General features: G+C 47.1%; 1 protein-coding gene across 2 annotated transcripts in view; it reads left to right on the top strand.

The window, feature by feature from the left end:
• Positions 1-27,623, top strand: part of SERINC5 (serine incorporator 5) — a 99,588-nt gene that overhangs the window by 49,233 nt on the left and 22,732 nt on the right. For both annotated transcript variants that reach the window (XM_075541218.1, XM_075541219.1), the window contains 4 exons: positions 11,439-11,617; positions 12,094-12,176; positions 14,504-14,597; positions 25,152-25,363. In XM_075541218.1, coding sequence (XP_075397333.1) covers positions 11,439-11,617; positions 12,094-12,176; positions 14,504-14,597; positions 25,152-25,363 — 568 coding nt within the window. The remainder of the gene's footprint in view (positions 1-11,438; positions 11,618-12,093; positions 12,177-14,503; positions 14,598-25,151; positions 25,364-27,623) is intronic.

The raw sequence follows: 27,623 nt of genomic DNA, 5'->3' as shown, positions 1-27,623 counted from the left end.
AAGCACTTTATTTTGTACTTTTATCTCGGCGTATAAGGGGAATACGAAGGCATGCTTGCATGACTGGTTTGTGGGACAGCTTCTTTATGTGGGTTAGGGAGATGGAATAAAACACACGAAAGAGCTCTTCACTCAAATCTGGTCCACAGTGAAGGATGCAGCCCCATTTCAGGGAGTGCTCTGCCTTGGTTTGAAACTGCAACTAGGATGCGGTGTTGAATGTTATTCAGAGGAAGTAATGATCTATTTTAGGATATAATTCGGGTAAAATGTCAGACCTTTCTACGTGGAAGGGTCCTTCATGGTGATCCTAATTAGCATCTCACTTGACAGGTGAGAGGATGTGGCTATTGGAAGGAAGTGGCTTGTGTGAGGCTGACTCTGGTCAGATCTGGGACTAGGCTGAAGGGCTGGTCATCTGTCCAGAGTCTTTTCTGCTCAAATTCCTGACTCGGTTTGGTTATTAGGCCGATGCCATGACAAGACCCCTGGACAAAATATCCCGACTCCTCAACTTTTCTCCTGGGGGGCAGGTGCTTATCGCGGGACGAGGAGCGTTAATTCCGTCGGTCCTCCTACAGCGTACTTGGCTCCTCTTCCCAATGGCCTCCTTCCTGCTGTGGAGGCCAGGGGCTGTGCTCCAGGGCCGACTGTTAGCCTGAAGCAGGAGAGAGGGACCAGCAGACTCCTAGTATTTGTTATTCAGTGACTGTATATAAAATGGATTGCCCTCCGACCAGGCAGGGTTGGGTGTCGCCATCTTTTCCAAGCCAACAAACACCATCAATGAAAAGGACGGCTTGATCCAGTATACTGTACCACTTGTTTGTCCCCGTATGGAAGAACAGATGTGACTCCAGAGTCTGGCACTTACTTTGAGTGTGGCGCCCACTTGGTGACTGTGGGAAGGAGCTTTGTGCCTGTGACCCAGCATCCGGTGCTGCTGGTAGGAGCCAACTAGAACTCTCTGGTCTTAGCTGGCTTTAGAGTAAGTATTACATTAACAACAGCAAACTATTCAAACGATTGCTGACCCATTTCTTTGATTCTGGCCTTTCCCTGTTTTCCAGCTGAGATAGAAACGTTCACTTTCTGAACAGCAACTAGCAAGTGTTTTGAGAGGTATGCTTTTGAGGCAAGGGTTGGGTTTGCGGTGTTGACTCTCCAACCCTTTGTCGAACACAGGGAAATTGATGCCAAGATGGGGAACCTCGCGACCCTGGGTCTCTGCCTCTGTGTTCTGAGGACACGTGCTTCTGTAGACAGCTTAACCTTTGGTCTAAAGTCCATCATGTGTGAGAAAGCAAGTATCTACAACCTCCCATCCCTGACTCCTCTCTGCTTAGCACACCCTCCCACACACAAGTGAATGCTGGGAGTTGGGGGGGGGGAACCAGTTTTGTACTAGAGGCAGCAGTTTGAACTAATGGATACCCTGCTGAGAACCCTTTCTGAGTCTGAACCAAGGACAAAGATTTGATCCGTGTCTAGTAATGATGAGCTTGCCAACAAATAAGAAACAATAGTGATTGTCCTGGATCTGTGACTCAGAAGCTTTTGGGGGGCTTCAGTTGTTGACTGGATCTCTGTTTCAGGACTGATTTGACCGTGGGAGGGTGGATGATAAGGTTCGTAATGCTTTTCTTTTCAATCATCAAAAGCGTCTGTTATGCAACTGCCCACAGACAAGGCCTTGGCGCCCCTGCAGATAAGAGAACACAGGGGGAGCCTACAGTTGGAAGTAGACAGTCCCCAGATAAACAGAGCCAGGCAGAACCGACAAATGGCACAACACAAAATGAACTAAGATAAGGAAGCCCGAGAAACCTGGGAAGAGGGACAAAGCCTAAAGATTGGGACTAGCCGAATCTCACTCCCTCTGGACGGGGTTGAATGGGAGGCGATCCTATTTTAACTTAGTGAAACTGTAATGTGAGTTCATCCTTTTTGTAACAGTTTCAAATAGCATTATTCATTCAGCTGTGGGCACCAAGCCCTCGTCTAGCATATAGGCCTGTCCTCAGGGAGCTGGGCCTCTCATGCGGTGGTCAGTTTGTAGAGAAGGGACTCCAGACATTGGAACAGACATGCGTGCGCACTTGTCTGAAAGCTGAGACGGTGTGGACTCCTCTAGCTAGTCAGAGACAGTGTGTCTGTTTACCTGTTACCTCTGTGGACTTCTGGGGTCATCTCTAGAACTGGGACTCCCCTCATCGTTGTCTGGAGACAGAGCTGGGGCGAGGGGACTTCAGTGTTTCCCTCCTGCAGCGTTGAGGAGAATCACAAGGGGCTGGATCTTTTGGGGGGTGTGGTTTTGAAGTTTCAGTGAAACGTTCTACAGTTAAAATAAGTCTAAAATGATCTTTTGATGAGCTGGCTTTCATCAGCATGGTTTTATTTTTGGTTTCACAGGCTGTGTTTGTATAACAGATGTGGAATTTTTTTTTCCAGTTAAAGTAATTGAGAGTTCCTGACCCACAGGGAAGAGTGGGAAGTTCACAGCCATATTTTCATTCCCTCCACTGCTCCGCCCAACACAGAGTTTTTGGTTTTGTTTTTACAGCAAGATAAATTCATATTCCTAATTTGCTGCTCTAAAAACAGCATTCAGAAGATCGACTGAGTCTTACTTAAAGCTCAGGTTCTATCTCAGGACAGCACGGAGCGCTCTGGGGTGGAGACCAGGCAACCTGCAAGGCCTGATGCCCTCCCAGCCACGCCATGGGAGCAAGGATGGCCCCTGCCTCCTTAAAGATCTGCAGCTTCAGAAACTCCTGGGGCAGCTCTGCTCTTTCCAGCAGGGTTGCTTTTAGTCTGAATGGATGCCATGACCTTGGCAAAGGGTTTGCCTTCTTTAAAAGCACTCTGGAGAAGGCTGGGCTGAAGGCTAGAGCACAGAGCTGGGAACCCAGAAGACAAACCAGCCAGTCTCTTGATCTGCCTTTGGGATGACAGGGGCGGGTCAGTGGTAGGAGTCTCACCTGCCACGCTGGAGTCTGGGGTCCAGCTTCTGCCCAGAGCACCTCATGGGCAGCCATCCCCTGCGGCTGGAGGCTTGCATATTGCTACGATATTACTGAGCAGGTTTCCTGTGAAGCTTCCAAGTGAAGATAGACTAGCTAGCGAGAAAGGCCCAGAGACCTGCTTCTAAAATCACGCCGTAAAACTGAAAACTGCCTGGAAAACAGAGGTCCAATCGGCCCCAATCCTGGGGATGGTGCAGGGCCAACAGGGTTTTGTTCCTCTTGTTGGCAGCTAACCACTACAACAGCTCTCTGCCACTCCTTTTGGCTTTTGATCTGTGGAGTGAGTTATCACTAGTTGTCATTTGTCTTTGAGATGCTAATTTGTCCTTGTACAGTTAACAGCTCAGCACAGCTTCCTGTTAGATGGAGGGTAGGCAGACTTTTCTTGTAAGGGTCTTGTAAGGGTCCCGCTAGTAAAACATCTTAGGCTTTGGGGGCCTTTTGGTCTCTGTGGCAACCATCGGCCTCTGCTATTGTACCGTGAAAGAACCCTTCGGCAATTTGCCAACAAATGAGAGTGGCAGTGTTCCAATAAAACTTTATTTACATAAACAGGCTGCTGGGTGATACTGACCTGCTAGATCTACCCCTTCAGTGACATTACACTGTTACAGCCATTCATTCTTTTCTTCTCCCAAGAGAAAGCCTCCATGCCCTAACCTTTGTGTTAACGGTGACCAGAATTCTTGCTTCAATTTCAGGTAACTGGTATGTGTGAACCACATCTGGTAAACTCTCAGCCTACTGCCATCAGGTCAATTCCAGTGCACCGGGACCTAATAGGACAGAGTAGAACCACTCCGTAGACTTTTCAAGTCTGCAGCTCACTGTGGGAGGAGAGCCTTACTGCTCGCCTAGGGACACCTTGCAGTTAGTACTGGTTAGCCCGCAGCAGCAGCAGGGATCCTTCCTCAGCTGTTGGGGACTCTCAATTCCACGTCTGAGGTCAAACAGGAGAGGTGCTGGGACCAGAACCTGAAGATCTGTCACTGCCTGGTAACTAGTACTCGGCCTGGGCAACAAGTAGCTAGGATTCTCAGAATCCCGGGCGTATAGCTATGGTGGAATTTTATCTCAATGTGTTGACTTCGGCTCTAAAGTTCCACACGAAACAAAAATTGTAAGTACTTGAAGTAAAGCTAAGTATAGCACACTTGAGTGTGTGTATTTACCACTACACTAGGAAGGAAGATTCAGCAATAGTGTGGATGGAACAAAAGTGGTGGAGGCAACATCTCACCTCCCGACTTCACAAGGAGGGTCACCAACCCAAGACTGGTGCCTCTGAGGCTGAGGCTCCACCCTCCACCCTTCCGTACCCTCCTCCTCCCTCCCACAGCACTCTCTCTTCTTCCTGCTGAGTCCCATAAGGACACACACTCTCCTGATGGTCACAGAGTGCCAGTCCTGCTTCTGAGATGGTGCACTTTATACCACTGACCAGTCCCCAGGGCATATATCATAGTCCTCTATCCCTAATTTGCATGTTCTCCCCAGTCGTCTGATGGGCATTCCAGAGACTGTGGTAGGAGAGCCATAGCAAGTAATCCAGTGCACTGCAGATGGTCATCTGGTTTACTCGCCTGCTTGTCATCCCATAGCCTAGTACAGTACCTGTACATAGTAGATTCTGGATGAGTTAGTGAATGATCAAGCCTTGTGCTATAATATACAGGAAGGTTAAAAATGTGTGGGGAAATTGCATTTTTTCCCATTAAATTTTGAAGACTCCTCCATATGTGTATAATCATATAATGTAATATGTAAACCAAAAAACCGACTCACTGCCATTGAGTCACTGCCAGTGACCCTATAGGACACGGTACAACTGCCCCTGTGGGTTTCCGAGACTGTAACTCTTTATAGGAGTAGAAAGCCTCATCCTGTGGAATGGATGGTGTTTTCAAACTGCTGACTTCGCAGTTAGCGTCCCAATGTGTTACCACTATACCATCCAGGCTCCTAGTGTAATGTGTAATAAAGAAGACATATACAAATTCTAATCGTACTATTTTATACAATCACTTAAGGAAGACAGCAGTACATTTATAATTGAATTTGTATGTAATCCCTCACTACATTGAAGATCTAGATGTTACAGAAGAAAAATAGTTGATTTGGGACTCCTTTAGACTCTGAGGGAACTCCTTTAGACTCTGGTAGCATAATGCATGAGGAATTGGACTGCTAATACAAGGTTGATGGTTTGAGCCCACTAGATACTCCTCAGGAGAAAGATGAGGCTTTCTGCTTCCATGCCTCAGAAACCCCAGCACACAATTCTAGACTACTCTATACGTTGATTCAGTGGCGGTGGGCGGCTGTGGATGTTAGGCTCTCAGATACTTCCTCCTTCTAATAAGTAGTCAGAAGAGAGAGATCTGCCTGTTTAGGTACTTACCTCTCCTACATGAGAAATTCTCAAAATTTCCATGTTCAGGAGAACTCTTTCTATCTGCCTTGTTCATGCCAGACCAGCAGACCCTATGTTTAGTGAGGGACAATCATGATGTTTTCCACCAAATGAAGCGCAGACCTCTTAATTTGTGGTATGTTACCTGTGTGGTTAGAAGCATATTTGTGCCTTGGATTTAGTCTCTCCCCACTCCCACCCCCACCACCACTTGCCCTTCCAAATTACCAAGCATGATGTCCTTCTCCAGTGATTGGTCTCTCCTGACAACACGACCAAAGTAGCTGAGGTAAAGTCTCATCATCCTTGCCTCTAAGGAGAATTCTGGCTGTACTTCTAAGATGTTTGTCCTTTTGACAATCCATGGTACTTCCAGTATTCCTTGCCAGCCAGTTTCATGTAATGCTCTAGGAGTGTGATACGATGGCATGTAAGGAAGCAAACAAATGACAAAGCTTTGCTAGCGCCCCACTTTCTCATCTCTCCCCAGCAGCAGTCTACATGATGGGCACACGGGTCTTGTCTTCTTCCTCTTTAACGCTGTGGGACCCACCCCCCCAAGACTGTGCTGCCACTCTGAGTCTGACCGAGCAGGCACACAGGCTTTCTAGTCCTCCTCTCTAGTCTTCTTGGGGAGAAAAGAGACCCCAAATTCAAGTGCAGTTTGCAAAGATTTGGGTTTTTTCTAAGTCTTCTTCAGCAGGACAAAGAGAAAGACGCATCATCCGCATGAGGGAGACCATGCAGGCCTCCAGGGATTCACAGAAACAAGGCCACTTAAATAGGAGACGGAGAACAAGGGGTGAGGTAGTGCCTGGGCCCTGGCTGAAAGTTCTGTGTATGTGCCAGATCACCCCCAGTTTCCATTGAGTTGATTCCAATTCCTGGTGACACCTAGTGTGTCAGAGGAGAAGGGCGCACCCTTTATGGGGTGTTCTTTTTCTTTATTGCCGTATAGAACACAAACCAGAAAAATCAAACAGACCCACAGCCATTGGGTGATCCCAACTCACCCAGCCTGATCGCCCAGGAGAGAGCCGCCCCTCGTAGGGTTTCCACGGTTATAAATCTTTACGGAAGCAGGTGGTCACAGTTGACTTAAATCACTCAGCATAATGTTTTCTAGGTTCATTCATGTCATAACATGCATCAGGCCCCCATCTCTCTTTATGGAGTCGTATCTTGCACCCCAGGGTTTTCAGTGGTTTGCTTCTGGAAGTTGGAACTCTTTCTGCGGTGACTTGGGCGTACCCCTTCCAACATTTTGGTTATCAGCCAAGCATGCTGACCCCACATCATGCAAATACTCCATATGCTGGATTGTAGCTTCAAAATTATTTGACCTACCTCCCTCTCTTAAAAAAAAAAGAAAAGCAACTGAGATTTTAAAATATATATATGTAGTATTTTTACCAGCATATCTTATTCCAGTGTATCCCTTCCCTTCCCACACAGGTCTGTTGTTCAGTCCCATCAGGGGGTCATACAATCATGAGTGCTATCAACTCCCTTCCCTCCTGCCCCCTCTCCCCACCCCTCTAATTTCCCATACCCTCAGGGGACCATTACTCCCATCACTGTCTCTGAGGGGTCGGCTATCTTGACTACCAGGTACAGACGACCTTAAATATACAAATGAACATGTGCAGCTCTAACATGATTAATGAGTATATCATATAAAGACCCAAATAGTAAGGGGAGGAAATTATAAAAGAACTAAAGGATAGTTATGTGGTTCATCAGTGCCACACCGCACCCTGGATTTATCCTCTGTTCCACATGGCGCTTCTGAGAGGAACCATCCAGTTGTCTTGCTAGTGGACTTTGGGTCTCCACTACATCCACTCCCCGTCATATCAATTTGGTTGCTTCCTTTTTGAACTTCTGATGCCCCTTCCCGTCAACACCTCATGGTCACACAGGCTGAGTGCTTCTTTTATGTGGGCTTTGTCACTTTGCTAGATGGCCGCTTGTTTAACTACAATCCTTTAAGACCCCAGACGCTATATCTTTTGATAGCCAGGCACCATCAGCTTTTGTTACCACATTTGCTTGTGCACACATTTTGTCTTCAGTGATCGTGTCACTCCTGAAAATTTTTGTACTTTTGCGAATAAGTTCCACAATCCAGGATAAAGTATCGGTATTTTCCTTCGAAGTCCTGTGTACCCTCCCCCCTCCAACACACACCTTGGGAAACATGGTATAGGTAAATCAGTTGCCAATGTCTCTGCTGACTTATGTCAATCTCGCATGCTTCAGGTTAGGATTGTGGTCCTGAGCCTTTTGTGATGGTGACTTTTTGGAAGCTGATCACCGTTCTTTCTTCTGAGGTTCCACCTTTGGCTAGTAGTCCAGCAGTGTGTACCACCCAGAAATTCTATATTCTAGTTCAACATGCACTGCCTATGAACTGATTCTGACTCATAGTGACCCTGTCAGACAGAGTAGAACTGCCTCTTTTGGGTTTCTGAGACTTTAAGCCTTTGCTGGAATGGGTAAATTCATCTTTCTCCTATGAAACAGCTGGTGGGTTCAAACTACTGACCTTGTGCTTAGCAGTACAGTTCACCCAGAGCTCTTTATATGCTAGTAACTGCCTTCAAATTAAAGGTGCTCACTTACTTGCTTCTGCATATTAGGGGCTGAGCGTAAACGCTTTACATGTACCATCTAATAACCTCAGCTTTAGGTGGTAGGTGGTAGTAATATTTCATATTTCCATATAAAGGACTTGAGCCTCAGAGAGGATGTGTAACTTGCCCAGATCACCTGGTAAGAGCTGGAGTTAAGATTGGAAGTTGACATGGACTATTTATTTAGTGTTACTTGATAATTTGTGACTTTGCTTTTTTGGGTTGTTTTGCAGATTGGGAGGAAACCCCGTGCTCTCAAAGGCCTGTATAGAAAACAGTACAGTGTGTGGACCGGCTACCACACTTGTCCTTGGATGCTCAGAACCTGACTTAGCAGGCAACACACTCTCTTAGTAGGCACTCCCCTTTTTTGCCCCTAAGTTTTATTATTCTGTTGTGGTTGAGAATAAGTATGGCTAGATGTAGACAAATTCGAGTCTCTCCTGTATAATTTTGTCACACTGATTACATTCTTTGCGTTGGATGGCCGTCCTACCTTCCCTTACTGAGTTGTCTGCCCTCGTGAGCACAAGTCCAGCATAGCATTCCTGTCTGATCTTTCTGGCTGCTGCTGTTAGTTCGATCCCATAGAGATTGTTCTTAAGAGAGCTTAATACTCACTGCAGAACTTTGGCTGACTGGCTAACTTAAATCTGTGTTTGGTTTTAGATAACTTGAGGTATCTTTGGTTTAAGCTTTAAAATTGTAAACCTCAGGGCAATAGTTTCAAGGGTTCAGCCAGCCTCAATGGCTCCAAAATGTCTAGTGTCCACGAGAATTTGAAATTCTGGAACAGCAAATATTTAATCAGAACAAATGTTCCCTGTTAACAGTTCTGCCAGCTTGTTCAACTTGGAGGGTTTTTTCCTTCCCTGAATATATTCACCACTTACTGAGGGCTCAGTGTGCCCAGTCACCCGCAGAGCATAAAGACTGTCTTGGTGCATAGTTGGAACAGGGGTTGTTTGCCTACTTTTATTTTGGATGAACATGCAATGCCACACACTCACCTGTGATGACTTAAAGGCTCAGGGCACATTTAAGTTGGGCTTTGGAAACCCACAGGGGAGTTGGACCTTGTCCTGGAGGGTTGCCACGAATTAGAGTGGACTGGATGGCAGTGAGCGGGGGTTGTGTTTTTTGGGGAGTAAACAAGGAGCCACCACCACTTCTTGGGAGAAAGATGAGACTATCCGCCCTAAATAGGGTCGATGGCAGTGGTTTGGGGTAAACAAGGGAGGGGACAGAAACTCCTGCCTCTCTAAGTACTGCTGTCAAATACAGTCACCTCTCTTCATGCTCATCTCTGAATATTAACATTCTCTTGGGAATGGACCTTAGGCGAGAGGGGGGCCAGCAGTGGTCTGGGGTGATGAGTTGGAGAAGATCCTGGGGGTGAACGGTGAGCTGCTGTCTGAGAAAGGGGCTCACAGGCACACATCATAGTGGGGCAGTGGCTGGACAGAGGGAATGGCGTGGTCAAAGATGGTTTCAGGGCAGAAGGGAGAAGGGAGGGAAGAAAGGAGTTGAATATTATAGAGCAATGAGTTGCACGGGAATGAAACAGCAAGTGTGGTTTCTCCTTCATGAAGAAAGCTTTTACAGATTTAAATTGATTTTCCCTCTTTATCAGCAGCACCTCTCCCATAAAGCACAACTTTCAGGTGAGAGTCTCGAAACTTTCGTTTTGTCCCTCATTACTTCACTCGCTGAAGCATTTAGTCATGTGATTTCACACTCCACTTAAAACTGCAACAAACCCAGACTCCTCGAAGAATCACTTGCTTGGCTTCGCCGTCTGTGTGTGGCGAGCACTTCCTGCCTCGTTGTGGCCAGCCCTCACCGCTGTTGTGTTCTGAACCAAGTTCCAGAAACATTCTCATTGGGATGCTTCCGTGCTTCAAACCCAGTAAGCCGTGAAACAAGCTCCCGATCTGTTTCTGCGTTTCCACTTCTGATCTTGGCCACCTCTCTCCCACTGCAGCCCCAAAGGGAGACCCTTGTCTTGGCATTCTCCTCACCCACAGTCCTGCTAACCTGTGTCCCCCCACAGACAGTTTTCCCTGGGCCTGGTTGGCCTTCGCCATCTGTTTCCAGACGGACCTGCGGCCACAGATCCACCGTCTTTCCAATATATGCCCTATGATCTTGCAGCCAGAAGTATAAAGTGTTAAATAGTCACTTCCTGTGTCTGCAGGATGGTGCGCCAGATGCTTGGCCCTAGGACACAACGGACTTCCTTTAATATACTAGTTAATGCCAGCTACCAAGACACTTCATCGTCTCCCTGAAATTCAGATTTAACCGGCATCCTGTTTTACCTGGAGATCCTCCAGGTGTGGTAGTTTGCTTTGTAGCCCAAACACAACAACGCATCTCTTTTGGTCTCCCTCTGTTCAAACAACACCAATTGTAGTGGCAGGAACCAACTATAAACAGAAGGTTTGGCTTTTAAAAACAGTTTCATTTTTATTAAGTCTTCCGTACACACGCATGTAAATAGAGTTATGCTCAAGAGTCCAGGGGGCGAGGGCAGCTTCGGAGAAGCATTTTCAGGTTTGGATGTGGACATTAGAGTGCTTTTTGCAGGAAAGCACGAGCGGGAATCCTCATTCAGGAAGACGAGCCCTAAGTCAACTCAGCCCTTCTGTATGGGAACCCCAGTGACCTCCCACCTCCGTCCGATTCGTAATGACCCTGTAGGACAGAGGAGAACTGCTCGGTAGGGTTTCTCAGGCTGTAGACAGCTTCCACAGCCTCCTTTTTCTCCCGAGGAGTGACTGCTGGGTTTGATCAACCCACCTTGAGGTCAGCACCCTAGCGGTTAATCGTGGTGCCATGTCGAACCCGTGGTGCGTGTTTATTAGCGCAGCCTCACGGACCGGCAGTGAGAGAAGCACTCGAAGGCCGTCATTACAATCACACCGGTGTACTTCCCTTCAACATGGGGCCTCCATTTCTCTCCTCCGGGCAATGTTACTGTCTTTTAGTGCATAACAGCTACATTGTGAGAAAATGTACAATGTATTTTTGCACATATTTTCAGTTCTCAAGAAGGTTCAATTCTGGTGTCGCTACCTAGTTTGGTTTTGTTGAGAGGCAGTGTTTTTATAGTGGGCGGAATCCTTCTGTTTTGACGTTCATAGAAACATGCTACTGTTGTCCTGGGGTGAGGTCGTAGGGCTTTCGATCACACAGGTTGTTTTCCCGCCTAAAGAACTGGGGGCCCTTTGTGAGCACCAGATCTAGATCTGCGCCGTCTGTTTGCACCACTGGGTTCTGACTTAGCGGCGGGATGGACGGCGCCCGGCTGCACGGCTGTGAGTTGGCTTTAACAGGTGACTCCTTTCCTCTCTTGCTCAGATCCCTTTCTTTGAAGATATTTGCAAAGGCATTCAAGCTGGCGACTCCTGTGAGAAGCTGGTAGGGTACTCTGCGGTGTACAGAGTCTGCTTTGGAATGGCGTGCTTCTTCTTTATCTTCTCCCTGCTGACCTTCAAAGTCAAGAACAGCAAAAGCTGCCGAGCTCATATTCACAATGGGTAAGTCTTGGGTCTTTGTGGCGTTTTTTCCCTCGCCTATATTCCGCGCCAAACAGTGGGCCAGCAGCCCTGCTCTGCACTAGCTCCCTCCCACTGCTTCCTCTGAGTAGACTTGGCACACAGGTGGACCTTGCACCGATTAGCACACTGTGTCCGAAGAGCTGGAGTGCTCGCTTTTCCATACCGCTACAGTAGTGGAAAGGCAGCGGAGACAAAGGGCTCTAGTTCTTGTACTGAGACCTTTCCCGGGTCAATTCCAGCCCTGCAACGAAGTGGTGTGCGGCACAATCAGAGCCATGCCAAGTCTGCCTGATTAAGGAAAAGGGGCCTTCTCCAGACACGTAATTACTTCCCCTCGATTTGGAGAGAACATTACCAAGGGGTGGAATCATGGGTGGACGTGCTTACCTTCTAAGGGGTCTTTTGTCCTCCTTTGAATATAATTTGAATCCATTTTCTCTGCCTCTCCCTTCCAGCTTTTGGTTCTTCAAGCTTCTGCTGCTGGTGGCAATGTGCTCAGGAGCCTTCTTCATTCCTGACCAGGAGTCCTTTCTGAATGGTACAAATAGATGATGGTTGCACCTTGCTTATTTTGTCTTTAACCTATTTTGTACAATTTTTCAAAGGCAAAATCCCAAGTGCCTTTGATACTTTGATTGACGTATTATCTTATATCTTAAAACAAGCCATGTCCCTTAACTGCCCACACTCAATCCACCCCTGTCCACCCCTTCCCTTTCCATCCTTTCCCCTGCCACCTCTTTTGTTTCACTCTGCCGACTGAGGGATTGGAATGATAAGTGTAAGTGTATTGGCCTGTAGAGAAACAGAGGCACCTAGAATTCCGTTGGACAAGTCTGTTGGCATGTCAGTGTGTCTTCACCAGCGAGGTTCACAAGAGGTCTGGGCAAGAGCTTGCTATTTCTGAGCACAGCCAGCAAAGGACAAACTCCCCGGGGCCACGGGACACGGAGCACTGCAGCCCCTCCCCATCTGTTCAGCACCGGCAGGGCTGGGACTAGCATCCTCGCTCTTGGAAACTTGCATTCTGTGCAGCCACATGGCACTGAGTTATATCCCTTACTGGTAGAACCTGCCAGTACTGATTTAATATATAACCTTCCATTGCAGCTGAAACTAGAAGCCCTTCCTATGGGCTATGGAAAGTGGGGCAGGGGAGGGAGTGTGAAGGAGCTCCAAAGAACTAGGTGCGTGGCCTCAGGAGACGCTTCCGCCGAAGACACAGGCAGAACCCCTCTGGAAGCCCCCAGGCACCCTGCTTTCTTCCTTCCCTTTCTCTCCCAGCTTGCTCCCAGGAAGAGCATTCATTCCACCCACCCTTGACATCGCCATTGCTGTTAAAGGACTCAAGCTCAGCAAAATAATGTTTGAGGGGCATTGTGGCTGTCAATCAGAAGAAAGACGAGGCGCTCTACTTCTGTAGAGGGTGCCCGTCTTGGAAATCCACGGGATCAGTTCTCCCTGTCCTCCAGCATCACTGTGAGTCGGCATCCATGTGAGCACAGGGCGTGAGTGAGGGAGGCTTGTTCTATAGCCTGATTTTGTAAATGTCAACCAAACAGAATTTTCTTGTACATGCCTGGCCCCCTCTGTATGTAAGTTCTGTGAAGATTTCCTTTCACTGAAGTATTTTGTGAATCTTTACAAGGTACTGGCTCTGCCCGATCCTGGATGGCTTTGTTCCTTCAGGAAACTCATTTTTCACAAAAGCTCCAGTTTGCTCTTCGACAGGGCCCTGGGCTTCCGTGGGGTACCGCTTTGTTCCATTCAGATGGATCCGCTGTCCTCATCAAGACGCTAAAAGAATGTTCTGCTTCCGAGGGACCAGCCAGGCCTCCTCACAGTCCCTTATCAGGGCCCACCCAGTCATACGAGTTTTTAATGTACTCCTCAAAGAAGTTGTACCCCTCTTAACACCATTGAAAAAAAAGAATAATTAAACGTCAATCCTGAGGGAAAACAACTACTCCTCTTACTCATTTGTTAATTCATAATTAGTGCAGGACCCAGGGGTTGATGCTAAAAGATTTAGTTTGGAGATTTGGGAAAGCTTCCCTGGTGTATTGGCATGCTGCTACGTGCACCCCATCATGAGCTACCGAAGGAATCTTATTTGCCTCCACTAGCCTGCTCACTGAGGAAAATGGGACCTCTATTTTGACAGCCCTTTCAAAGCCACAAGGAATGTGTCTGGATTTTGTGTAAACAAGTAAACCGAGCACCTTTAGGTAGATTTCTGTTCACCACCACTAAAACCAAGCACACTGCCATCAGGTGAGTTCTGACTCAGAGTGACCCTATTCCCCACAGACGCACTTCTTGTCTTGGAATCATGTGTAGGTGTACCCTAGTCTGCTCAGTCATTTCCACACACTAGCCGAAACCCCATGACTTGGCTCCTTCAAGGCCCACCCCTCCCTGTCAAAGCCAAAAGTAAGATTCTGGGCGCTTGCGCTCACACTCTGGACCTCATTCCTTCCTAGGATATGATGGTGCACAAGATAATCGGAACCTTGAGTGTGAAAGAGTGGCGTGCTCGTGGTTTTAACTCGTGCATTTTATAAATCCCTGTATCTGTCAGCTGTCTTGGAGTCACGGCATGGGGGCCAGGCTTTGGATCCAGACTACCTGTATTCATCCCCAGTCCCACTCATATTGGCTGTGGAACTCTGCACCGCTTAGACCCAGGGCTCTCTTGTGCAACGCGGGTGTGTTCAAGGTACCCACTCCCATGACTGTGGGAGTTACAGGTGTTATACCTGCAGTGTAACATGCCGTGGAAATTAGCAGCAGATGTTTCCTTCATTTTGAGGCAAACAGCTGGGTGAATGGGCTCACCTCCTTTCTGTTGGTCACTTTCTGCAGCCTGGCGCTATGTGGGAGCCGTGGGGGCCTTCATCTTCATAGGCATCCAGCTGATGCTGATCGTGGAGTTCGCACATAAATGGAACAAGAACTGGTACGTGAATCCACTGCCTCGGAGCAGCTGCCCAGGGCACAGTGCAGAAAAGGCCCTGTCCCGAGCCGACAAACAGCCTGCTTACAGCCAAAATCATGTTCTCTGGTGGGCTTCCTTCGCTCGGGAACCCCGGTGGTACAGTGGTTCAAGCGCTCCGCTGCTAACTAAAAGGCTGGTGATTCGTCTTTACCAGCTGCCCCAGGGGACGGAGATGTGGTTGTCCGCTTCAGTCAAGATTCACAGCCTGCAAAACCCTGTGAGGCAGCTCGACTCTGTTCTCTGTGAATCAGAATCGAGTCAGCAGCGGTGCTTGGGGTTTGAGTTGGTTGGGGTTCCCCCTTCACCCCTGCCCTTTGTAACTCAAGTGAAACTCACTGCCGTCAAGTCAGTTCTTACTCATGGCGGCCTTGTGGTTTCACGCTGGGCTGCTAACCGCCAGGCCACCAGTTTGAAACCACCAGCTGCTCTGCTGGAGAAAGAGGTAGCTTTTTACTCCCACAGAGAGTTACAGTGTTTAAAGCTCACCGTGAGCCTGCCCTCGGTGCCTCTTTTCATTTAATGCTCGCCTGTTCTGTGTTCCTGTCCTTCCTACCTCTCCTCCTTTTACACCCTTCCCTCCTCCTCCGTCAGTGTTTGCTTCTCCTTTTCTGGGGGCTGTCTTAGTTGGGTTCTGAACCAGCCAATCTTGTGAGGAAACCACGTTCAACCCTGTAACTGCCACCGTTGTCCCCGGCTCCGTGGTCGGGCCTCAGCTTCCCATCCACACAAGAGAAATACCCCAGCACATTACTTTTTGAAGGTTTGCTTTCTGTGAAGAATGCAAGATTGAATACCAATTTCATTCCTTCCCAACTGCCTGAGAGGGAAAGGGCCCTTACACTGCGTCAGGAAGATCGGTAGTGCTACTTTGGAAAGCTATCCTGCCCTGTAAAAAGAGGGCTTTCTGCGGACTTTGAAATCGCACTCACATTCTAGGCTGATTGAGGAAGGCCAAACTTAACAGCCAGTTTTATTCCTTGCTGAGCCACACTGAGGACATGACAGCTGGGCAAGGGGACCAGCCCTTGAGCTCAAACACCAAATTGGTTCTCCTTGTGACCGTAGGCAGAGCATTTGAATTTCCCTATTTAGCACACAGACATAAAGACTTGCCTATTGTGTTTCCAGTAAGGCTTTGTAAGTTTAGGACATCATCGTAAAAGCAACAAGAAACTCACTACCTTTGAGCCAGTGCCGACTCAGAGACTGTATGGAGTAGAGTAATCCACTCCATGAGTTTCCAAGACTCATTCCTTACTGGAGCAGAAGCCCGTCTTTCTTCCTGGTGCTTTTGACCTGCTGCCCTTTGGATCTCAGCCGAGCTGGCTTGGGGTGGTTGTGAAAATGCCATGTGGTGTTAGGTACCATTGAGTTGGTTCCAACTCATAGTGGCCCCAGGTGAACCAGAACGAAACACTGCCCGGTGTGTATATAAAATGTTTTACTTCTATGTTGGATGCAACAATATATACTGTATGTCCTGAATATATTGATCTGCATGGTAGTTATTTTGTTTGTTTTCTTAAAAGATAAAATCTTAGGATACAATTGTCAGGGTATTTAAGTTAAAAGATGTAGTATTAGTTATTTTATGATTTGGTAAATATTGGATTAAGCACAACAAAGTACTTATGACCAGCTTCACAACGAAACCCACAGGGCCAGTAGCCCTGTCCTACAGAGCAGTGAGTTGTCTTTTTGTTTTTAATAAAGATATATTTTCTTGCGTGTTTGTATTTGGTGAAAGGCTACATGGCACATTAGGTTCCCATTTGTCTGCATCTACACAAATTGTTCTGTAACATTGTATTACATTTCCCCCCTGAATGAATGGGTTAGCATTTCATTCTCTCTAATTGCATTCAGGTTGCTCCATTTTTTTCTACTCTCGTTTCCTTCCTCCTTTTCTAACCTGCTCCCTTATCTTTACTTTAGTGCACTTGTTGACTTTTTGATCTCATATATTTTTTAAAATACAATTTTATTTATTTTGTTTTTGCTGAGATTATACATACACAAGCACTTTCTACATGTTCCATTTAGTGACTTTGATTCTTGAATTGTTCCTTTTCCAGTAATCTAAAGACATTGCTCCCAAAGATGACCATCTAGCCTTGTGCATTTTGTTGTCAATTGATCCCATATAAACCTATTGCCATTGACTTGAGATTGCCTGCCAATCTGATAGATTGCTGAAAGGGGAACCCAGGATAGTTTGGGTTCAAGGTTTAAAGAAGATCTAGGGGCGGGGGAGGGAGGGGTCGTTTAGGGAATCCTCTAGTCCATAACAGTCTGGAGTCTGTTTAAGAATTTGAGTGCTGTTTCAACTTGCTCTCTCAACCTGTCGGGGTCCATCTGTTGGGGTCTGGATCGGAATACTGTGATGAATGGTAGCGAGGCACCGTCTGGTCCTGGTCTCAGGGCAGCGGAGGCTGTGGCTTGTGTCGGCCATTAGCCCTGTAGATGCGTTGATGCTTGGAGACGGTTGCGTTTTCCTTTCTCTTTTGCTTCTGAAGGTAAGAGTCTACATTCGCTGTCAGCTCACACACTTTCATATCCCGGATGCTGCTCACCTCACTTGGGTGCCGACCACGAACCTCGTGAAGTTGCCGGACAGGAGAGAACAGTTGATTGTGCTGCCTTATGAGACTAAGGTTATGACTGAGGTTACTATTTTTTGAAAGCATACCAGTGAGCTGGTGTTGGTGTTTCAGTTCTTCATCTTAAAAATTATCCTAATTTTCAGAGCCAACTCAGGCTCTTGTCCTGGTCTTCGAGCCAGCCTTAAAGCCTAGGCACGCTCGTGTTCCCACTAGCTCCTGCTCTGAAGCAGTGCTGCTCTTTAAAAGACAACTCGAGTGGGTTAGTGCCATTCTCTTGTGACCTATTTTGCTCAGTTGTAGAGAAAAAAACCCCACAATGATGGAAATGCATCCTCATTGATTACAGTCTTATTCTGATTTTCATCATTCTTAATGTACTGTTACTCTGAAATTTTCATTAGAGAAAAATAAGTATGCTCTCTTAAAGTTTTTCTTTAATATTTCACCTATATACTTCAAATGGGGACTTTGATGGTAAAATATTAAAATGTTTGCTGAGTGCCTGGCTAGTCCATTAAATACTCTGCTCCCTTGAGAATGGTTTTCTTCACTCTGACTTGAGTGTTTTGATTGATCCTGAAGCCATTTTCTGAGACTAAACAAATCGATGCCAAGTTTTAACGGGCATTTTGGAAGAAGGGCTTGGTTGCTTTGGTTGCTTTGAAAACTTTCTAGAAACCGCTTCAGTAAACATGACGTGAAGAGCTTCGCAGCAAACACTGCTGCTCCTGTCCAGGCCTGGAGGCTGCTCGTCCCCAAATCCCTTTGGTCCACATATTCAGAGTTGGTTCTGTTCTGGTTATAATCAAGAACAAACTGGGAAGCTTGCTGATATTTCCATTAAGTTTTGTGAGTTTGGTGTGTGTGTGTGTGTTGGAGGTTTTGTTTCTTGCAAAGAAAGTCTCTTGCTTACAATGTTGCTCACACTCTTCAAGGCAAACCCGCTCTTACACCCCCCTCCCTCTTTTCCTTTCTTTTTTTCTTTTTTTTTGTATAAGGAAGAGGTTTATATACAAGAGCAATTGTACATTAAGAAAATATCCCAACCCAGTCCAGTCCAAGGCCATAAGTCTGATATTAGCCCATGTGTCTGATACTACTCTATAAAGTCCTCTTCGGACTCACGAAACACATGCAATGAAGCCAAATGCAGGTCGATCACAAGCCAGTAGGTAGAAAGTCTTTGGGTCCAGTGGCGCGCTGTAAGCATCTCGGCGCTGGCAGAAGTCTCTGTGGTTTCTCCGGCTTCCGAGGTCTGGTTGCATCCATGAGACTTGTCCAGCTCAGGGCACTAGGGTAGTTCCATGTGTCTTTTCAGCTGCAGTGTCTCCCAGGGAGAGCCCCTCTTTTCCTTTCTGTGTATGGGTACACACATGTACTGGAGGGGGCCTTCAAAAAGTTCATGACAGTTTTTCACTGCCTTTTCAGTTGGTTTTCTGTGAACTTCTAAAACGTGAAAACGTTTGAAGCCCGCTCGTGTATGAGCATCTATGTCCATGTCTGTTTCCATCTGTGTCTTCATATCTATTATATCCATCCCGAGCCCGAGGAGATTCTAATGACAGTGGGGACCAGAAAGGCCAGGGGTTCTAAACTAGGAGGCTGCCGCTTTAATGACTCCAGTTCTCTGTTTATTTAACTGTTTATCTGTAGCATCTCACTGACCTCAGTTGTCACACCCGGCCAGTGTGGTTGGGCTAGATCTTTAATATGTCACTACTTGACCTCCTGCCACCCAGACCCCACCCTGGGGCTGCAGTTCACATGGGAGCCTGTGCTCCTCTACCAGCCACAGCGTTTGAAATTCAAGGTTACTAAGTCTGGTTTCCTTTAGGAAGGAAATGATTGGCAACTTTGATTTAAAGAAAAGCCACTGGCAGATTAGTTTGGGCCAGGGATTTCTTTAAAAGTGAGTATTTGGATTCATAAGTGAGGACTCCCAAATCAAAGTAAGATATCTGCTGATAATTTTTATCTGACACTATGAATGCAACAAACGTTTCCAAATACTCAGTGGGTGACAAGCAGGCACGGAGAATGTAAAGATAAAGCAGTTATTTGGGAAATCTGCAAAAACAAGATGTCGCTTGGAAGTTAAGCTCGTGCAACAGGAATACAAAAACTCTGCTAACAGTGGTGCGGTGAGGAAATAGCATTCAAAATAAAATTTCCCAGCCCAGAAACCTGCCTGGAAAGGTGGGAGGGAAAGACGGCAATCTAATTATTGAGTAAGCATTAAATCAGAATGTGACGCACCAGGCGAAAGGTGCCCCTGTTCTGTAGAGCTAAGTGGCCGCGATCCAATCATACTTGCCTTCTCAGGGTCAACTTCCGAGTATCTTTGTGGCTAGAGAATTTGGTTTGCCATTTGGAGTCCAGTGCCGCCTGAATTAAGTTAAGCTCATCTCTAAGGAAATGGAAAGTTTACCTTTCAAAAGAAGTGGTTCCCTAATATGAGCAGAAACATCCTGTATTTACATAATTTTTAAAAAGGCAGAAAGAAGTACAGTGGCCCCTCTTTGTAAAGTCAGTGCTAAATAAGAAGGGAGGAAGAGGAGGGAGAAAGGAAGTCTCATTCATTATTTTTAACAAGGAGAATTAAGACATCTTGTTTTTAATTTGTATTGCAACACATTAATTTTGTAACAGTAAATAACCCTTGCTCCAGTATTTAATAAAAGTGCCAGGCCCTCTTCTAGCAGTAACCACAGCCATGGCCTGGCCTGTGGAGTTGACATTTTTGGGCTGCAGAGGAGCCTGGCTGGATTGTGTGATGTGCTGCCAACCTCAGTGCTAGCAGTTCGAACCCACTACCACAGGGAGAAAGACGAGGCTTTCTGCTCCTGTAAAGATTTATAGCTTTAGGCACCACAATGGCAGTTCTATTTTGCCCTGCAATGTTGCTATGAATCAGAATCTATTTGATCACAATGAATTTTTTTTTTCGCTAGGGGTGGGGGTCAGATCTCTGTCTGATTATAAACAAATTATAGTCAGAAAAATATGCAATTTGTTCAATAGTGAAAACTCTGTGGGGTGGGGGAGAATTATATACAACAAAATTACTTGACCTACCATCCCCCCTGGCAATTACAAATTTGAATCCCATCATCCAGGATGAAGTGTGGATATCTGTCTTTGCATTTCCCCTGGATTGGTCCAGCACCCTCCCACCCCCATCCCAGAGGGGTCTTACCCACTTTAGGAAACTGGCCTAGATGAACCAACAGGCTATCTGATGAGTGGGAAGTGGAGTTTTAAGGGAGACTAGGAGGAAATGAGGGAGAGCCTGGGACAGCACTCTGTGCTTCACTTGTGCTAGGAACAAAGCCTCTCTCTCCCTGTCACCCCAAGCTGGGATTCCACCCACAGGTAGGGAAGAGTAAGTAAACCCAAACCATAGTCACTGCCATTGAGTCGATGCCAACTCATATCGAGTCTATCGGACCGGGTTGAACTGGCCCTGTGAGTTTCCAGGACTATGAGTGTAGCAAGCCCAGTCTTTGTCCTGAGGTGGTTTCTGACTGTACACCTGGTGGTTCACAGCCTAATGCATAAGCTCTGTGCCACCAGGGCTCCTTGAGGGACGAGGAGTAGGAGGTAAAGTAAAAAACCAGCTAGATGGCACTGGGCCACATCCTGCAAGACTGTTTTTTAGGTCAGTTCATGGGTTTTGGCTTTTAAAACAGGAGTAATGTGAATTTATGCTTTAGGTTGAAAAGAGATGAAGAAGTCAGTGTGCAGGTAGGGAGGCTAGTTGGGACAAACACAGGTGAGGCACGGGGTAGCAGAAGTTGGATTCTAGATACCTTCTGAAGATGGAAACTGGAACTTCTCTGATGGGGTGATGGATGGCCCTGAGGTGTTTAGAAGGACAACAAGGAGCCAGAGTGACTACTTCCAACACAGATGTGCTCATTTTTCCGGCGGTCCATGCGTATTTGTAGTCTTCACCAACACCGTCACTCAAAGACAACAGTTCCTTCTTTGTTCGTCTGTATTCATTGTCCAGCTCTTACAATTGAAAAGGCCATCCATGGCTTGAGTCAGGCGGACTTGGGTCCTCAAAGTGACATTCAAGGCATTGTTTGGGTTCTTGGCTGCTGGTTTCATGAGCATAGATTGCGGTTTGGAGCCAAATGAAATCCTTGACAGCTTCAGTATTTCCTCCCTTTGTCATGATGTTGTGTCACTGATCCAGCTGTGAGGGCTTTTGTTCTCTTCATGTTGAGGTGGACTCCGTAGTGAAGACTGATCTCACTAGGGACAGGTCAGGTCAGGGACTCTGCCTGCCCAGGGAATGAACGCTCTGCTTACTAAGAATGAGTGAACACTGTTTGCTGAGGAAGTGGACCCTCTTCTTGCTAGGAATCATCTTCTTTTTGTGAAGGGAGCGAGCATTCTGCCTGTTAATGGGCCCTGAGATCATGAGCCTGATTAAGTGTCTTAACCTGGAATTAAGTCAGGCTAGGTGATCCCCCTGAGATATCTAACCCAGTTACAGTCCCCCGGGGAAGGTAGAGACCTCCACACTGTATCTATAGCCTGAGTTAAAACTGAAGACATCCTGACACAGAATTACACCCTGAAATAAATTAGAAATATACAGCAGACCCAAGGACAAGCTTACTAACTAATTAGAAAGCAGCCTCTGGCGAGCTGCGGTCCCCCCTTTTTGAAAGTGCCCTTCGAGAACAGGAGGCAGCTCCCTAGCTTGGAATTCTTCACACTTCTAGAGGGGGGCTCAGTTTATCTCTTGCAGTGACCTTGTGCTTGAGTAAACTTTTGACTTAACTCTTTGTTGCTGTGTGCACGTGAGTGCGAGGGTGATGGGTGGGGCTGCTCCCTAGCTTGGAATTCTTCACACTTCTATAGGGGGGCTCGGTTTATCTCTTGCAGTGACCCTGTGCTTGAGTAAACTTTTGACTTAACTCTTTGTTGCTGTGTGCACGTGAGTGCGAGGGTGATGGGTGGGGCTTATCTCTGACTCCTTACAAATCACCTGGGTGGAACTTGCTAGTTACCCAGTTACCTGGAGTTACCTGCAGGACCCCAGGTGACAGTCTTTGATCTTCATCAGTAAGTGTTTTAAGTTCTCTTTGCTTTGGGCGAAGATTAGAACCTAGGAAACCTGATGGTTATAGGACGGCAATACCAGCCCGGCAGAGTTTGAGGTGCCTCTTATCACCCACAAATACTGGGTTCTTGCCTCACAGCAGGTGAGCCCAACTTGTGTCCACTGTCAGTGGACGTTGGAGAGCTGGAAAAAGACTAGCCTCGGAGTAATCTTCCAGCAACTCAACTGTTTGGTGGGGACTCTAATTATTGGAATCTTTCATATATTTATACTGGGTTCATCGGTAAATACTCATTACAGATTATATGCAGGTGGGTGACAATTTTAACAGTTCATGACCAAAACCAAACAATGCAGTCGAGTCGATGTCGACTCATATTTGTGAGGTTGATTTGGAAAGACGCAAAGAAGGCAATGATAGAAAACCATTTCAGAGCTCCCGGGCGAAATTCACAGATCCCTAAATCAGGGCCAGAGAAATGGTGCCACCCGGGAAGGAGGAGAGAGCGGAGAAAGGGACAGGAGCATCCTGAGCTCCAGGGTGAGGTTCACTGCCCCCAGGTGGGGCCCCAGGCAAGAGGTGGAGAGTTTTATAGCCCAAGTCTGGGGGGGGGGGGGGGGAGTAGCTGGGGAATTTTCACTGCAGCGTGTCTGCAGGCCCAGAGTTAAACAACAGTGTTCATAGTTATCTGTTCAAAGTTATCAGTAATCGTTAGTCCTCTGCACCTGGGCCTGAAGGCACTGAAGGGGAGGAGGAGGGAGGAAGGGGGTCTGGCCTTGGAGTGGTTTCACCAGCTCTGTCTCCTAGCGCACCTGCCCTGCTAACTCCCGCTTCTGCCTGACAATATTGACTCTATAGGGCTGGCTAAACCTGCCTCTGTGGAGTTTCCAAGACTAACTCTAAGTAAGCGCCGTCTTTCTCCCGGGGAGGGGCTGGTGGTTTTTGAACTGTAGGCCTTTCTGATCGAAGCCCAGTGAGTAAACCACACAGCTACCAATCAATCCCTGTATAGTGACTGAGAAGGCTAGGGGTTCAGTTTATGCCACAGGCAGAGCGGAAGCACCAGTTAGCTATCCAAGCTGTGACTGAGCTCCGGGAAACTGGCAACTAAACCTTTGTTATTAAGCTGATAACAAATCAACCACCATATTAATTATACTCAAACCAAAATGGGTGTGTTCTGGCCCAGAACTCAACACTATCAGACCTTCTGGGAGAGGTTGAGCAAACAGCTGGCTAATAAGAATCTGGAATGCAGGAAGGACCTGAGAGTGGGGTTGGAGATTTAAGTTTGAAAATAGAAGAGTGACAACAACGATAAAGAAGAGAGACCTTCACATACTCACAGCCCACGAGATTGCTGCAGGGCAAGTTGCACCCCACACGGCAGGCCGGCTGCGGTTTCCTTTTTCTATAAATGTATCCCACCTCCCTCCCGCCCGCCCGCCCTCACATCAGTTCTATCTGGTTCGTAGATCTGTCTTCTTCCTGAGTCTCTCTCCTGTCCTTGCTTGCCTTAGATTGGAGCCCTGGGATTCTGCAGTCACTGGACGGCTTGGCTGGGCTTCAGAAGCGCAGTGGTCATTATCCCTTTTAGCCTGGCCGCTCCCTTTTCTCTGCCTCTGGCTGCAGCAGCGGTTTGATCTTCAGAGCAGTTTAGCTCAGCCGGCTGCTGGAACACTCTGCAGTTTTGTGAGAACATTAAGCAAGCGGCTGGCTCTGTGAAGGCTTGAGAATGTGATTACAAAGAGCGGTGTAATCCTAAGGCACATGGCTGATTCGCAGTTCCTTCTCCTGTCCCGTTGTCCTGTCTCCCTCTCCTTCTTCCTGCCCTCGTGTCGCGTTTACAAACTTGTTCCTGCTCAGAGCAATTTCTTTAGATATACACCACACTTTTCTCTTCCCTTCACTAATATTTTTATACACTACTCTAAAGCCCATCTCTCATATCTGTTAGTTTGTTGTTGTAAATCTCATTATTACAATGTTCACTCTTTTGATTTTGTATTTTACCGTTTTTTAAGTAATTGGATTTTCCCTAGTGTTGACACTGTTTTGGAGGAACATTGGCAATCCACAGCTTCCTAGTCTGTAAAGTGGGAAAGAGCTGGCGTTTCCTCCACTGGTCCTTCTCTGGGTGAATCTCATTTGCTGCTTTGTTTGAGCAAACATGGGCCTCAGCAGAAGCTGCTGACAGCACTTGCCGTGGGACTGAGGTGCACACTCTGAGTCTGTTTTCCAGGAACGCTTAACGCGAGGCCCAGGAAAGAGCCACTTGCATGCTGCCAAAGCACTCACTGCCGCCCAGTCGACGCGGACTCCTAGCAAGCCTATAGGATGGGGGAGAACTGCCCCTCTGGGGTTCTGAGCCTGTACCCCCATGGGAGTTAAAAAGCCTCACCTCTTTGCAGGTGTGGAAAGCCTGATCCTTCTCCCTCAGAGCCACTTGTGGTTTCAAACCCCTGGCCTTGCGGTTAGCAGCCCAACCAACACATAGCCCACTACACTCTCCCGGGGTAGTTCAAATTCAGAATGGAGAAGGGGAAATACGATCAGATTGAAGCCTTTATTAATTTCTTTGAATTGAATAATGCACTTGAACCTAACACGGAATCATCTCAGTGTGGAGAGAAGATCGCACATTGAACTAAGAAGTTTGCATGTTTATCAGTTAGCTAAAATCTGCGAGATGTCACCTGGGAGCCTGATTGCAGCTAGCGAGAAAGCCTGGGAAACACTATCAGAACTGGGAAGCCTGGGAACACTGTCAGAACTGTGTGTCTCACGGACCTTTCTTTTCTCTTCTCCCTCGGACCTGCTTCCTGGAGAAACAGGACTGCGGGGACAGCGACTAACAAGCTGTGGTACGCCTCTCTGTCCCTGATGACACTCATCATGTACTCCATCGCCACCGGCGGCTTGATCCTGATGGCGGTGTTTTACACTCAGAGAGAAGGCTGCATGGAAAACAAAATCTTCCTGGGGATAAATGGAGGTCTGTGCCTGCTTATTTCACTGATGGCCATCTCACCATGCGTCCAAAACCGTAAGTACGGCTTCTCCCAGTCTTCCTTTTTTTTCATATTGCTAAGTGGTCTTGTTTTTAGCGAATCTATTTTCTCTCACTTTGGCTACGCCAGGGATGGACAAGGAACTCGGGGAACTCAGGCAGGCTCTTCTTCCTGTCCCACACTTGGGCGGCTGAGGGCGATAGTGACCTGTGTCATGTCTGTGGCCCCTGATAGTGACCGTGTTGGACAGCGTAGAGATTCCCCACAGGGTTTGAAGGCTGCGATCTTTTCCGAAGCATACGGCCACACCTTTCTCCTGCACCATGTCAAAAAGAGCATATGAAGCCTAAACTTACCTCCATGAATATCGAGATAGATGTTGCCACTCTTGAGTAATAGACCACCGAAACCCAAACCCATGGCCATGAAGTCAGTTTGACTCAAAGCAGCCCGTTAGGGCATTGTAGCCCTCCCCTTGGGTCTCTGAGACGGGAAATCTTCGCAGACACACGTAGCCCTCTCCTGTGGAGCCACTGGTGGGTCCAAATGCTAACCTCCTGTGAGCCTGCCACCAGCTCTCCTGACGTGACAGTGTTTCCTTAATTATCCACAATGTCTTTTAAATGAAAAATGTTCAGCATGTATGTTAAAAAATGGTGTCTGGGAGCTCCCACACAATGTCTGTGTCAGAGTTTAGAGGCTCTCAGAGAGGTTTCTAGTGCCATCTTTCACTCCCAGACTGTGAACCAGAGAGCTGCGGCAGCATGGTCCAGAAGCAGGAAATCAGATCCCGAATCAGCCAGCAGCTGAAACTCTTCCTTACACCCACCTTCCTTAGACCTAGGTTCTTCCCCAGCGAAACCTTCTAACTCTGAGGATACCAGTCACTATTTAGCACAACACAACGTAGAACACCGCTTTGTGGTCTACATTATGGTAATTGACCCAGCTGTCTTCCAAGACTCTGGTCCTCAGCCCCGAAGCCCACGACTCATTTCTTTGGGGTTTGCTTATCGCTAAGAAGTTTTCACAACTTTGCCCCATATGCTTTACTGTATACATGGATATCTTTGCAGCGCATACAGCAACATCTGTAGGACTATCCTCTATTTAGGCTCATGGGTATAATCCTGTTCACCTTCCTATACCTGCTCGGTTTGCCTGCCTGTCTGAACGCCTTGAGGTTATTGTATTCTTTTACAGAATTGTGCATGGGATCATATTTACCGTAGTTGCCTGTCACTCTTAAGGTCTTCCTTTTGCCCTGGTTGTATTGCGCTAAGGACAGCGAGATGCATGTGATGCATGGTTAAACACCTGACTGTAACCTAGAGGCTTGTGGTTCTAACCTACCAGCTGCTCAGAAGGAGAAAGATGTGTCCGTTTGATTCCATGAGGATTTACCGCTTTTACTATTGACTGGTGTGATATGTGGATCAAGTGCCACTGAAACGTAGAGAACGAGAGAAAGAGCCCCAGCTTTTGAAATCCTAGGAGGCAGTTGGTGGAGGCACTGGGCGATTTTGTTTGGAATGTATAGATGCGGGTTATCCTTGATGAACGACGTTGGATGTCTTGGGACGGCACCGCCATGCTATCTTTGGGATTGTAAACTCCGAAGTCTCTGCTCTCAGATTTCCTGTGTGTGTCTTCCTCTGCTTGCAGTGGGCATGTGCCTGACATGCAGGTTTCCACACAGGAAAAGGGAATGTGGCCAAGAAACATATACAGATTTTCACATATACTGCACGCACCTGCTGACTGTGCACAGGACTCTAAATATATTGTGCCCTCATTGTGGGATCCCACTTGAATCCTTCCTAACGGTGTGATTTGAAAAGGTAGTGGGTTCCAAATGCACATACTAATGGTTTCAAAAGTAGTATTAAATTTGAGTATTGTTTCCCATTTCCTTCATGTCATTAAGAATTAAACAATATGCAGATTAAAATCACCTTTCGAGGTAGGCTCAATATTTTGAAATATTTGGTTTATTGTGATTAGTTGCTGAGGCCAGTCTTACTCTCATGCAGAAAGCAACATTCGTAAAAGGCTTGGTTTCTGCTCTTTATTGGCAGCGAGAGGGTCCCTGAATAGCACAGACAGTTAAGTTCTTGGCTCTTAACTGAAAGTTTTGAGTCTCCCCAGAAACAGCTGGGAACAGAGTCCTTATTGTACTTCTGCCAAGGTCAGAGCTATAGCAGCCCTAGAGAGCCCTGTTCTACTCTGAGACGCGCGAGGGCACCGGGACTCACAGTTGACTCGATGGCCTCTGCTTTGGTTTTCCTTGGCAGT

This window comes from Tenrec ecaudatus, chromosome 2, assembly GCF_050624435.1.
Source record: "Tenrec ecaudatus isolate mTenEca1 chromosome 2, mTenEca1.hap1, whole genome shotgun sequence".
NCBI lineage: Eukaryota > Metazoa > Chordata > Mammalia > Afrosoricida > Tenrecidae > Tenrec > Tenrec ecaudatus.
The sequence above is the reverse complement of the archived record's forward strand: the minus strand, read 5'-3'. Positions and strand labels throughout refer to the sequence as shown.